The 13517-nt window shown below is 42.6% G+C and overlaps 1 protein-coding gene across 2 annotated transcripts; it reads right to left on the bottom strand.

The window, feature by feature from the left end:
- Positions 1–6912: 6912 nt before the first annotated feature.
- Positions 6913–11467, bottom strand: LOC100839677 (protein NDL1). Of its 2 annotated transcripts, XM_003563695.3 has the most exons (11): positions 11228–11466; positions 8963–9062; positions 8729–8826; positions 8508–8596; positions 8364–8424; positions 8202–8288; positions 8015–8092; positions 7851–7907; positions 7706–7761; positions 7489–7624; positions 6913–7406 (listed from the first exon to the last, which is right to left on the bottom strand). In XM_003563695.3, exons 1-11 carry the CDS (start codon positions 11288–11290, stop codon positions 7185–7187), a joined length of 1047 nt encoding a protein of 348 aa, XP_003563743.1. In that variant the 5' UTR covers positions 11291–11466; the 3' UTR covers positions 6913–7184. The 2 variants fall into 2 exon arrangements, with proteins under 2 accessions (XP_003563743.1, XP_024313250.1); XM_024457482.1 differs by having other exon boundaries at positions 8202–8424; positions 11228–11467.
- Between the last annotated feature and the right edge of the window lie 2050 nt (positions 11468–13517).

Below are 13517 nucleotides of genomic sequence, written 5' to 3'. Positions count from 1 at the left end.
TTAGAGTCTCCCAAACCAATCCTCGAGCTCAACAACACCAAGTATGCGCACGTGGCGACCGCTTGCTTCTAGTGTTTCCAAAAACCCAAGAGAAACGAAATCCACAAAACAAACAAGGGAATCAACTTTTTGACTTGGTGAAACCCTAGATCGAGCTCTTCTCTTCCTAATCTCAATATTGGCTTGGGGGAACAACTAGGGAGAGAAATCTCTTGATTTGAAGCTTAAAGTGTTCTTGAGAGAGTGGGGGTTGTTCTTGACTTCAAGCTCGGGCGGAATAACCGTTGGGGATGAAGGGGTATTTATATGGGGCCCCCAATTTGTAGCCGTTGTGCATTGGAAAAGTTAGGTGCGGAAGTTCCGGTGGATAGACGGAAGTTTCGGCAGACACCCGAAAGTTCCTCAATGTCCTTTGAAATTGGCCGAGAGCACCCGGAGGTGCAGCTGGATGTAGGGCGGAAGTTTCGGCACCTGGAACACATAACACACTGAAATTGTTTTCTGGCTTTTGTCTAACTCTCACACACTTTTAGGTAGGCTTTATGTGGGTGCAAATATGTGTATTTGTGTTGACATCGATTTTGACCAAAATAAATAGAGAGAATGGACAAAATACCACTAGTCAAAACCGAGAGTTCCAAAATACCACTAAGAAAACCAAACTTGTCAAAATACCACTACAGTTTTGGTATTGATGCCAAAATACCATTGTCCACTAACGGAGACTAACGGAGACTAACGGCCATTAAAAAAGACATATATGCCCTTAACTCTTCACACACCATAAGTCCCTAATTTTCACTTGCAAGCAAACTGACTAAACTTGTTTGAGAGGACTACTAGCAGTAGTTTTGCTCCTTGTAGATGCACTAGGAGGTGAAGAAGCCTTTGCAATGGCTGCTGCCCTCAATCTTGTCACTGGGCTTGAAATTGCAACAGAAGGTTGAGAAACTTGCTTAGTTGGTGTGCATGGAGTAGTGTTAATGGTTGCTGCAGTTTTGTGCGTACATGAAAACTTAACATTAGCATGCAGGAGATGTGCAAAATAACAAGGTACTCATGTTAAAGAAATTACCGTTTTGGAGGTGGAGTTGCATCCCGATCGGCATCGCTGTCCTTTTCTGGCTCTTTGCATGTCTTCATAAGATGGCCCGTTGCTCCACATCTTTTGCATACATGCTTCCTATCAGTTCCACCCTCACTGTTGTTCTTGTACCTCCTAGTTCTAGGACGTCCAGCACTCCTGAACAGCTTGGGAGGAATCGTTTCAAAGTCTGGTTGTGCCTTAGGCCATTGGGATTGGCCCCTAATTGGCATGAGAATTGGCTCATATCCGCTTTGAACTTAGCAACCGAGAAGTAATCATCAACATATTGCTCTACCTTCTCTCCTTTTGAGAATATGAAATGGAGAGCATGTGCCAAATAATTCTGCTCTCAATGACATGAGCAAGTCCATTATTTTTGCTCTCAATGGTCACACCAAACCTTATAGTTCTTGAGTCATTGCATTTGTCAAATAATTCTGCTATCTCTGACTCAGAAATTAAAGGAACGGGTCCATCTGCGGCTGCATACCGGATGGTTATTCTCTGATCAGTAGACCACTGAAACTCGTCCTCCACAGCCTTTGTTATCTTCGCCACGGACAAGTCCCGACCCACATCAAAATCCCATGTTTTTCCCCTTTGGTACACTCTTCGACCATCTAGAATCGTCAAGTATGACTTTAACATCTATTTCTACTTTGAAGGTGCCCATCAATCAACACTGAAACACACAAAAGAAAATAGCAAATTCTGAACTTGCTGCACTGCACATCGCTACAAAATCTCCAATGAAAAAGACTAATCCAAACAAAGCATACATGGGAAGAGAAGAACTGTACCAGTGTGGTGGAGGTGGTCCGGGTGGCGAGCCTGCGGCAAAGTAGCAGCAAGAATGGTGGATGGCGCCCCCGCAGCGAAGTAGCAGCAGCAGGGTCGGGGACGGCGCGGCAGCAGGTCGTCAGGCGGTGACGGCGCAGCAGCGGGTCAGCAGGGGCGGCGGCGCAGGAGCAGGTCAGCACGCGCGGCGGCGGACGGCGCCCCCGCGACGGGCAGAGTGCGCTCGCGGGAGGGAATCAGAGGGGAGGGAGGCAAGGGGATGCGGCCGGTGGAGGCGGGGACGCGGCCGGCGGAGGGGCAGCCATGGATCGTGGGGAGGAAGGGAAGGGGATGGGGTGGAAGAGAAAGGGACGGGACGGGGTTGAGAAGAGAAAGATCGTGGGGATGAGGAAAATGCGATGACCTTGCTTTGGTAGAAACGGAGGGCCTTTTGGCCAAAAAAAACCTTAACGGCGGTGTTGTTTTGGCAAGTTTTGTTTTTTCGGTGCTATTTTGAAACTCTTGGTTTTGACTAGTGGTATTGTGGCAATTCTTTCAAATAAATATGAGTATGGAAACTACGACGAAAATCATAATAAACTACTTTGAGCCGCAAAATCCCTTTGTAGCAATAATAATAATTAAAATAATTATAATGGGTATCGCCTCATATATATGTTTATTCATCCACAAATATCAGTTCACGACGAAATGCGAATCAAATACTTTCCTCGGGCAGGAAACCTTTCATAGAAATTTAGCATACAGAAATAAAATTACTTTTATTAAACAATAATAAGCCAATTTATATGTACAAATATTTCCATACCACGGATGAAAATGCACGCATACGTGCAAGTATAAATTCATGCTTTCAATATTGGAACAAAATATTTAAATAATCATCATGGTCTTGCATGCATACAAAGCTAAGCATGTATAAGCAACTATCAATTGGCTCGATCGATGCCTACTTCAAGTCACACCGTATAGTACCAAATACCAAAGGCTGGCCCATGCATGTGGTTAGAGACTAATTACGCAGTATCACCGGAGAAGCAACGACCTGCGCCCAGCCCTCTATAAATAGGAGACATCAGCAGAAGCAAAGCCCGGCACTCTCAGACGCACAAGTCTTCCCCTGATTCTCACACGCATGGATCCTCAACACATACACATACTGTCTTGCTGCTGCTCCTCTCCCTAATTTCACATAAGCAAAGATCATCCGTGAGAGAGTGGAAGAGGAAAACCAAGGAGGAGCTCGGTGCTACACATCAGGCGACGACGTGGCGTTCAATCTTATAAGAAAAAACCGCATGGCAGATGTTCCTAAAAAGAAAAATGTGGCTACCAAGAGAATGATGAGTTCTCAAGAGTGGTAAAAGATTCCATTTTGTAATACATGCAGATGTCACTAATCCTAGGTGGCAGCGCCACGTCGTCGCCTGACGTGTGGGCCCAAAGCCTAGGTGGCAGCCACGTCATGCGGCCGGAGTTGTGCATACAGTCGAGGAACCTGAGATGAACCACTTACCAAACAATGAGGACCTAAACGTGCATTTTCAAAGATTAGGGACCTACTTGACACATTCGCTAAAGAATAGGGACGTCGGGTGCATTTTACTCATTGCATCTCATCCAAAATAAATTGTATGCATCTTTCATATGGGTGCACGTAAGAAAAAAAAAGAATGGCGATTGGGAGCATAGCATGTGTCGCTTGCACCAACAATCATATAGTGCATTTAAATATTTTATTCACATAGTTTGAGCTGTAAAAATGCTAAAATGATAAACCAGTGCGTGGGTTCCCATCGGAATTCCATGATATGAGGCCGATGATAAATTATAAGTTACGCTCTACCCGTGGCTTTTTCCAAATAAAATAAAATGAATGAATCATATTAGCAAAATATATATTACAAGATACCAAACATGATGATGAAAATATAACTCATAAAACATCACTTTGAGTAGTCATACATGTGCCACTAAACTATGTCAAATTAATATGCATGCCCAATATATAAATATAGAGTCAACACCGTGAGCTCCACGCATAGCCAAAACTATATATTCGCACTTGATATCATACTAGTGCAAATCAAATCCAGAAATCTGCTCCATAATGCGAATATATGCTCCAAAATTCTAAACACAATCACATGAACAAACTTCAAGTTCCCCGAGCAGGCGTCCGTCATAGACAAGCGAGGAGGACTTCATTCTATTTTTATCTTTTGTAATAGTCATAGGCATATGTTGTAATCCTTTAGAAATGTTGGAATTCTTAATCAGGGGTTTTCTCATGAGAGATGTAATTAACAGAGTTTTTGTGTAAATGTAAGAATTCTGGAAGTAAAGAGCCTGCAACGTTTGATATTATTTGTCTCATTTATATTCATGCACTTTACATTTTTATTTAATTTAATATGTATCTATGACGTGGACGCGTAGTATATTTCCTCGCCCCATTTTCCCATCATCAATTTGTGTACGTGAAATTGATTCACCCATTACTTCACTTTTGGACTCACTCTTAATAGTACGGAGTTCCTACGACTCAAATAAATTAAAAAGGCGCTAAACTCCACTACGCTTCTTTCCTTTTTGAGGGCATCAAATCAATTTGCGCCATTTGATATCAAATCTGAAATACTTATCGCACAATTAGTCCACACGACATGTTGTTATTACCACTAAAATCGTTAGCGAGGGAAATGCACTTTTAGCTTCCTTCCTACGAGCGCTTCCCAAAGTCCCCTACATCTTCCTACTTCCAAATTCCCACCCTCTCCCCCATGGGCCAACTCACATCATGGATATCTGATCTCATGGTTCAGCTCGACTTGGCGGCACCAAGCTTTGAGAGATGTTGCTAATGGGTCCATGAACCCCCGAGCTCTAGCTCCAACGATCCAATTTCATCGTTGTTGAGCTTGAGTTAACAAAGTCGGTTCCTTCACTATGTGTTGCTTATCATGTACCTGAATAAGCGATCCAAGGTGTCACCTAGCATACAAGGTAACAAAACTTCCAATGTCCATTTTCGTTAGTAGCAATGTGTTTTTTTCTTGTAAATCTTAGTTTTTAATGTCACATTATATCAGATTGTCATAGACACAACATACAGATGCTAGAATTGCAATTCAAATAAAACATCGCAAGAGAGAAACCTCGTCCTCCCGCTTGCGGCGGCGATCCTCGTCGTCTTTGGTGTCAAGGCTATCCGCCACCGCTTAGAGGAACTCCGGGTCCTCTTCCTCAGTCGGGGCCTCCTCCTCCTCCTCCGGCGCCACTTCCTCCGTAAATGCGCAGCGTCGCATGGCCGCACGAGAGGACCCGGCCTCCTCTCGACGCGTGGGCCGGCCCAAGTCCCCGCCGTCAGCGCAGCCTCCTCCGCCAGGTATTGCTGGTACCGCCGCTCGGCGACACGGCTGGTAAACCGATGCTTCTCCCATTTGCGGGCGGCACGCCGCCAATCCTCGATGGAAGGACGACGGACCGCCTCTTCGTCGTCCCCTCCGTCGCGACCACTGCTAGGGTTTCCTTGCCCGTGCGGGGAAGCGGTACGGCGACCGCTGGACCCCTAGGAGCCTACGAGATGCACCATTGGGCCGGGTCGGAGGGACGGAATGTATGTTGCCGGAGTTGGAGAAGAAGGAGAAACGGCGGCAGATTTAGGTGGGCGGGGGTAGGGTTTGGCGGCGAATTTGGGCGGCGAGGGAGTGTGGTTGGACACCGAATACGCCCCTCAAGTAAGCATATATGCGACCCCTCGGCTGGTTTTTGGGGTAAACTGAAACGCATTTCCGGCCGGACTATTTTGGGGGATCTGTTCTGCACGGATTTTTGGCCCAAAACCGAGTATGGAGTTCGGATCGGCTAAATGAGCTATCTGATAGAGATGCTCTCATCCCTCGTTCACCCTAACACAGTGTGCATGTGCTGTTTTCCCTCTGGGCTCATTTTATTGGGCCAAGAAATAGCTGACATGCCAAGTTGGGCTGGGTAAGTAATAACCCAAAATCATTTATCCCAACCCTGAATCTAGAGTTCTTGGAAGACCGGGCAAAAGCTCATGCAGTCATACACTACCCCCACCCAGACGAGATCCAGGCGTATACAACTGAAGCTTCTTGTTCCATTCTACATATGGGATCCGTGTGCATTACAATTGTTCTTCAGAGATTTGATATTATTTAAACCAATATAATACCAAATGATGATGTGGCATGTGTCCGCGGACGATGTCTGGCTTGCCAAACCAAAATCAAATTTGGCTTGAGTTTGGCTTGTCTACGGACAAATGCATGGATTGCACGAATAGACAAGCCCCATTGGAATGATATTTTTGTCCGCGGACAAAACGGACAAATGACAAGTCTTTGGAGATGCCGGCCTCATTCCAAGAATTCTAATTAAAAATAGACACTTGTCAAGATTGTGTAGATCGTGTATGGTAGAAAATGTGACCGTTGACAAAAGAAAAATAGCTAGCTGCTAATTTCTCTATAGTTAGGGCTTATTTGACACAAATGGATTTCACGGGATTTTGTGGGAATTCCGAGAATTCTAATTAAAAATGAACTACAATTCCCAAAAAGCTCTAGAAATCTCGTAATGCCATCTGTGCCAAACAAGGCAGCCTTGAAGTTTTTCTATTATCTTCTTAATATAATTGCCGCTGTGCCGTTCTTTAAAAAATGACAGCGCACCTGCCTGGTCCTTCAAAAGGAGGAATATCATGTTTCTCAATAAAAAAAGGAGGAATATCATTCCCGCACCTTTTACTATTGCTGGGTTAGTAGAATCATGCGAATTAGAGTGTTGTTCAAATAAGGGAAGAAAAGGCCTACTGTCCAAGAAAAACACCTTATGCCGCCTTCTGAATCTTGGTAGTGGCCTAAATAAAAGTTTGCTTCCGAACACAACAACAGTTTGATATAAGCTTGCTTAAGGAGACAACGACGGTTCGCCGGTCTAGCACTCTAGCTCATAAAAAGAAACCAAGGTACTGGCAAAGGGGAGAAGAGATAACAATCTGCATACCTAATCTGACAACAGCTCGTCATCTTCCCTTATTATTCCTTTTGCTTTGACAAATAATCTGTGACAATTTACAACTGTTTAATACTACGAATCAATGGAATAGAACCCCCTCACCGAACCTCACCAGCCTAACCTTTTCTCTATGTACATCACAGGTACAACAACACCTGGCTCATTTCACAACCAAAATTAAGGCAGATACAATCAATATCTGATAACCGGGTTAGCCTATAAGCCTTCGCACTTCCACTGTTTTCTTCCATGCCTACACTCCGAGATTGGCTCGCGTCTTGATTGGCTTCAGCTTCACCCCCATGCTCTCAGGCGAGAGGAGCTCCGGCGATATACAAAATGGGTTTAAAGGGCTGCGAGGGCTGGAGCTTACATGGCTCGGCCTGAACAAGCCATAGCCCATGAGGAAGTACTCCATTGGTATGAGCATTGCGTGTGGTTGCTCCTCTGTCACAACCGACCCACAATCTTGAACCTGTGAAAACACCAGAATCAGTACTTCAAAGCAATGGAATCAAAATATGAAGATTAGTCACTATAGGTAAGTAAGTAGATACCTCGACGAGGGCACTGTATCTCTTATCAAGTTTCGCAGCCATGTGAACAGCTTCATTGTGGAACTGTGAGTTCTCGCCAACAAATATTAGAGTTCTGCATTGCAGCTGCTTCAGGCTTTCTGTTAAGTCATGTCTCCTGCAAGGGAGCACAACGTTTTGATTCCATCAGCTCGTGTACAAAATTCATCATACAAGAATTAAGCAAAAGGGTACATACTGATTGATTGTTTGGATAAACCGCCATATATTCATGCTTTGTCGTTGATCTAAAAACTTCATAAGACATGAGAGTTCAGCATCAAATATTTAGATAGAGAAGTAATAGTTGATAACAGAGGGTGAAACGTTTTCAGAATACATACACTTCTGCACGCCTGCATAATATCAGATTCTGGTACAACAGAGCCTCCTCGCAGTTTCTGAGGAATATAAATTCCAACAAAAGTGTTTAATAGAAAGCCAAGGAAATATTGCATGAACAGATCTATAATAAATCACATTCAATAAAGTAATCATGGTTTATTACCTTGCCAAAGTACCGCTGCAACAAACAATCCTTCACCATATCACACATCCCGTAATAATACAACAAATTCGACATCACCTAAGAAAATGACTTCGTCAGTACACCCTTTTTATTAGATAAATTTGCCAGTATAATTTATTCTGTAAGACAAAAACAGAGTACTAGAGGCTATATACTGAATAATTACCTTATTATAGAACCACTCAGTCCATGAGGGGGTTTTGCATAGAGGTGAAACGAGGATAAGACCTAGTACCCTTTCCCTATACTTCGTCTGCAGGAAAGGATGTAGATGGCTATATAATGGTGCGAGAAGTAGAAAATATGTGACTTCCAAAGAAACACATACAGCGAAGAGAGTAAGAATGTATGCACCAGCGCTGACACCTAAGCACATAACAGAACCCAATCTGGAAAAGCCACAAATTAATTAGTTCAAAGACACCGAGAAAAATCATCTGAACTTTGCAGAAAAATATCTGAGAATATATACCCAAAGAAATCAAGTACTTCTGCAACCTGATCTGCCAATTCATCAACAGATGCCACAGGACTATTTGGTGAAAATGGAGCGGCTCCTAACTGCAAGATTCTTGCAAAGGACAGTAAAGCATGCGATCATGAAAAAATAGATCGAATATTGCCTGACGCATCATATCAAGATAAAATGTGAAGGGCAAAAGATTTATTGTGAGAACAAAGTCTGCTAAGAACCTCGTGTCCAGGGGGGCTGATATGGTAAATGCAAAAATTATGGAGCAGCAGTGAAGCAGCTTCGGGGCAGAAGAGCAGTCCTTGGAAGCAAGACATATCTGATGAAAAATAATGAACGTAAGTATCTGTATCGTGGGAATTGTGGAATAACTCAGTGTATAGAGGGCATGCTGCACAAGTGCGCATTTAAACAGGTTCAGGCACTATTCAGTCAGTTATAATTGTCACACTTACGGTTCAAAGCAATATCTGGATAGGTAATAAGGGCATGCTTATCATGGTCACCATACACGGCAACAGATACAGGCCCATGTTTTGTTTGTATATGATGTTCCTGAAGAGGGCAGGACAAGAAGTATTATAAAAAAAAGGACCAACATGGTATAAGCATTTGATGAGTGAATAATTCGACAAACATGCCCAGCAGAAGAACACAACAATTAAATATGGCCATGCAGTAGCTTGAGCCAAGCATAATAATGAAACAAGTGACATGATGATTTTTGGCAAGTAGGATATGATGCAGGATCCACATGGTCGTTTCTTTGTTGCTATCAAAAAAGAAATATGAACTAGCAGTGCCTAACAGATGCTTGAAGGAAGGAATTTCTCTAAATTGAAGAAAAGGTTATGACATCATGATAGAAGGTTCTCTGTTGCTGCATGTTATGCTAAAACTAAAAAGTTGGCGATGTGCTAAGCTCCATTACAATGTGTGCTGGCATAAAATGATGATTCCTAAGACCATCTCTTGGACCTGAGGAAGAATGGGGAAACAGGGGAACCAGCCAGAAGTGATTCCTCCAGCATTTCACAAGCAATCACTTTGCTTGTCAGGCAACCATATGCTAGGGCAAAAACCTAGCGTTTCTGCTCACAGGAAGAATGTGTATGATAACTATTACATCACAATTATCCTATTTTCATAAATAACAGTATCTGCAGAACTTGTCGGGACAGAGACTTGTAATCTGCATTACCCTTTTTTAACAAAAAATAGCAGAAAAAAGTATTAAAATAAACCTGGACATGCTATCTAGACCATTCAGCCATCTATCCTACTGATAACATCTAGTGCAGTAGAATCTTCTGTGGGCTTTACCTAGGTGGTTGTTTGGGAAGAATGCAATAGTGAAGAGGAAACTGCCATTGGCCCTTTTCTCATTGCACGATGAAACACGATTAGGATTTGTTCACTGATTAGTTGCCTCACCAATCAAAATTTGGATACCAGAAACGTAGAAAAATCTAAAATATACTGTAGAACGTTTATAAACTATGCAAACTAAATATTAACTTCAATGTCCTTTTAGCTTAAGCATACTTGTTCGTCCACACTAATCTCGACTCTTCTGCATCTATTTTCTGATTCTGTGCAAAATTCTTTCCATGCAAACTTAAGGATGAGTGGTCTCTTGGAAAGTACTTAACTAACCATTGTACCATAGCATCTATGGCCACAAGCCAAATATGCAACAACTAATCATCAGAACTATGGTAGCATCTGCAAACAGGGACTTCAGTTTGACCAGCATCTTGTTTCATTTCAGTTTCATACATAGATGTAGCTTAAGGGTTTTGAAACAACAAGGAAACTTGTGTTCGGAAGCCCAACTAAACAATATGATATCCCAGAATTGAAGAAACTACCAACAAAAGGAGCAGTTAGGACACCCAAGCAACAACTCAAAAGCGTCAAAGTCGAATCTTTATGGCTTATTTTCTTCTCTTTTTTTGATCAGGCGTAAGCACAAACAAAGCAGGCGATTGGATTTATTAATCAAATTAATTAGCACGCGAGACATACAGAACCAGGACCACAAAAGATATCCGCACGAAGGATAGTAGGTAGGGACTAGAGACCAGCACCCTACCCACGGCCACAAGCACCCTAAAAAAATACAACTTCGATACTACACGACACAGATGGCAAGCTAGTCGATGTGGACAGGAGCAGTGTCAAGCGGGCAAGGCAGAGAAAACTCCAATCAGATTTAACCTGATAAAAAAGTTACATGAATGAAGAAGCAAGGGAACCCCAAATTATGATTTTGATGCTCAAAAACTTCGATTTGAATTTATATGTTAAAAAATCTGATAAATAAACTAATAAAACAAACAAAGTAGACCAAAGAAAGGGATTAATTCTGAAACAAACACGACATTCAAAGAACTTATAAAAATCAAGATACAAAAAATTACAAGTATGTATTATTTTGGGCAAAACTCAAGAAATGACCATGACCTTTCCCTTTGGACCTCTAAACAAACCAAAAAATCGAAGGCTAATCTCCAACCGAAGCATGATAACAAGAACCCAGCTAAACTCCAACATCCCCACCAAGTTCGCATCTTCCAGCGCCCAAACGTTTCAATCCGCCTGCCAGGCAGTACCAATGCTGCCAACCAAATCGCCCCGATACTAGCAGAAATTAACCATAGAAGCAAGACATCTCTAGATTCAAGGGAGAAAGGGAGAAGTAATAGGGGATCCCGAACCTTCCCGCCGAAGGAGATGCGCTCGACGTCGACCGACACGACGGAGCCGCCGGAGTCACCCATCCCGGCCGCGGGCGACCGCTTCTGCGTCAGCGGAAAGATGAACTGGCCCTTCCCCCTTCCCTCTCGCTTTCTCCTACCTCGCTCTCAACCACCTCCCCCTCTAAAATTTCTGCTGCCGCTTCTCTTCTCCAACTCACCTGCGCTTCTTGGAGTTCTTGCCTCGGTTATAAACCAGGCGGCCGCAATTGGCAAGCCTATGCCTGCCTACCTGCAGTCCTGTACTACTGTATTTCGGACCCTGCAATTTCCTCGTTATGACAAATCAGTCCAGGTCAGTAGGAGTATAGAGTAATTAAGCGATTTCTTTTCTCTAATAAAAACCGGCTAGTACTAGAAGACGGCAGGTCAAGGCAAACACTCACTAGTGTCTGCGGTTGGTTAGTCTCATCCGTTGCTATTTTCTAGTCCAAACTTTGTACTCTGCAATTATTAAATTAAATTATTTCTTTCTTCTCAGCCTGGATAAAACAAACATCATTTTTCTTAGGAAGTTATTTTTTAGTTCCTATATTTAGGATACTTTTGAATAGTTCCATTCCACACGGCCTCCACAATGTGTGCCAAATACCTATTTGGCATATGTCATCATTTTTCAACGCTATGAGCCCGGTGGCAAATCATGAAAAATTGGAACCGAATCAGCTACTCGCTCCGGTGCTAAATTGCAAGAACTAATAAAATAATCAACGGAGCCAAGAAGGTGCCGCCGCTCGAGACCCTCACCATAGCGGAGCCGCTGCCGCGGAGCGCCTCTGTAGTCGCTCGCCGCCACGAAGCCCCTGCCGAAGTCCCTCGTCGTCATGGAGCGCCCACATATCTGACCATCAAGCTCCCCCTTGGATGTCTTTCTAGTCCCCATGGCTGGCCGGCTCGTTTGCTTCCTACTTCCGTTAGGGCGTGCTCATTCGAGAGAGAAAAGATGGCTAGAAGAGAGATTTGGAGTAGCAACAAGCGGCGACTTGCCGGTGGAGACATTTGGATGCCTATCTCGGTGGCTTGGGTGCGGTTGGGGGAAGAGTCAGAGAAGAGGGGAAGAGTCAGAGAAGAGAGGGAGCAGGCAGATGCAGATTTTTGGGTTTTGTTTATTGTTGTGTCGGTCCCATAGGAGAAAATTTAGCTTTTAGCTACGCTGGACCGAAGATGGGAATTTAAGACCAGAGTCACATTGCAACTTTTTGGTGAATTTGGCTTTGGCACGCTGTGGATGCTCCAACTCTTACTTCCTTAAGCTCCATACTTCTTTGCAACTTTTCCATCCTCTGTGACCACAGTAAGCATGAGTATCACTCATATTGGGAATCTATCAAATGAGATATCATTTTTTCTTAAAGAAACGATCAAATGAGATATCTATTATAGCACATTGAATGTGTGTGATATCTCATAAAATTATCTCGTAAAATCAATGCATATTCGTAGCACGTTGAATTTGCGTGATATTTCGGACACAACATCGTCTAGTTTGGCCATACTTCAATCACTAATACATGCGTATACGCGTACCCGTTCTTTGAAACTTAATGGAACCCATGTTTTTTAAGATTTGGGAAATTACCAAAAGTTTAAACATGTAGAGTATTGGTACGAACTTAACTTGCGATTTCTTAAAGTTTATTGGTCATTTGCAATTAGTATAAACATCACAAGATGGATTTCTATGCAACATGTCATGTGACTTAAATTTTGTGGTTTCTTGTGTAGCTCACAAATGATCATATTTTTACCACTTTTTATAAAGAACGATTAATATCCATCCATTGCATTTCAATAATTAAAACGCAATTTTGCAAAGCTTCAAAACATAGTTAAAATAATGGTTAAATTTTGGGACAAGAGAAACATCACTGGTTGCCGACTACAAGGACCCATCACTGATAGCCAAGAATCATGGATATTTTATACTAGCTGAGTCACTCATGCGTTACTATGGACCCCGACAATTTAGTTATGTTGAAAACAATGTTATTTAGATGGATAGTTATCTTTAAACTCCTGGCATTTTTTACTTGTAGTTTGCGTGTCTTTTTTGATCCACCACTATATAGAATAATTTCAACATTTAAGCACTGTGTTATGGAAGATAGCAGCAGTAAAGAAAACCTTTTGCGTCGCATTAATATTAAACAAAAAATAATTCTTTTTTAGTAAATAATAAGATGTTAGTTCGGCAAAAGTAGACAATAGCCATAGTATCATAATAATAAGAATGGACGTTGAGTATTCGTGC

The sequence above is a fragment of the Brachypodium distachyon genome, chromosome 1 (genome assembly GCF_000005505.3).
Source record: "Brachypodium distachyon strain Bd21 chromosome 1, Brachypodium_distachyon_v3.0, whole genome shotgun sequence".
NCBI classification, from domain to species: Eukaryota; Viridiplantae; Streptophyta; class Magnoliopsida; order Poales; family Poaceae; genus Brachypodium; species Brachypodium distachyon.
This window is presented reverse-complemented; position numbering and strand designations above follow the sequence as displayed.

What these genes read in the sequence shown, in the direction of transcription:
- LOC100839677 (XM_024457482.1), bottom strand. Translation starts at nt 11,290, where the DNA reads ATGGGTGACTCCGGCGGCTCCGTCGTGTCGGTCGACGTCGAGCGCATC. An exon ending in GCATCTCCTTCGGCGGGAAG is followed by an intron (nt 9,063 to 11,227) that starts GTTCGGGATCCC and finishes TGCCCTCTTCAG; the next exon opens with GAACATCATATACAAACAAA. An exon ending in TCCAGATATTGCTTTGAACC is followed by an intron (nt 8,827 to 8,962) that starts GTAAGTGTGACA and finishes ATTTTTCATCAG; the next exon opens with ATATGTCTTGCTTCCAAGGA.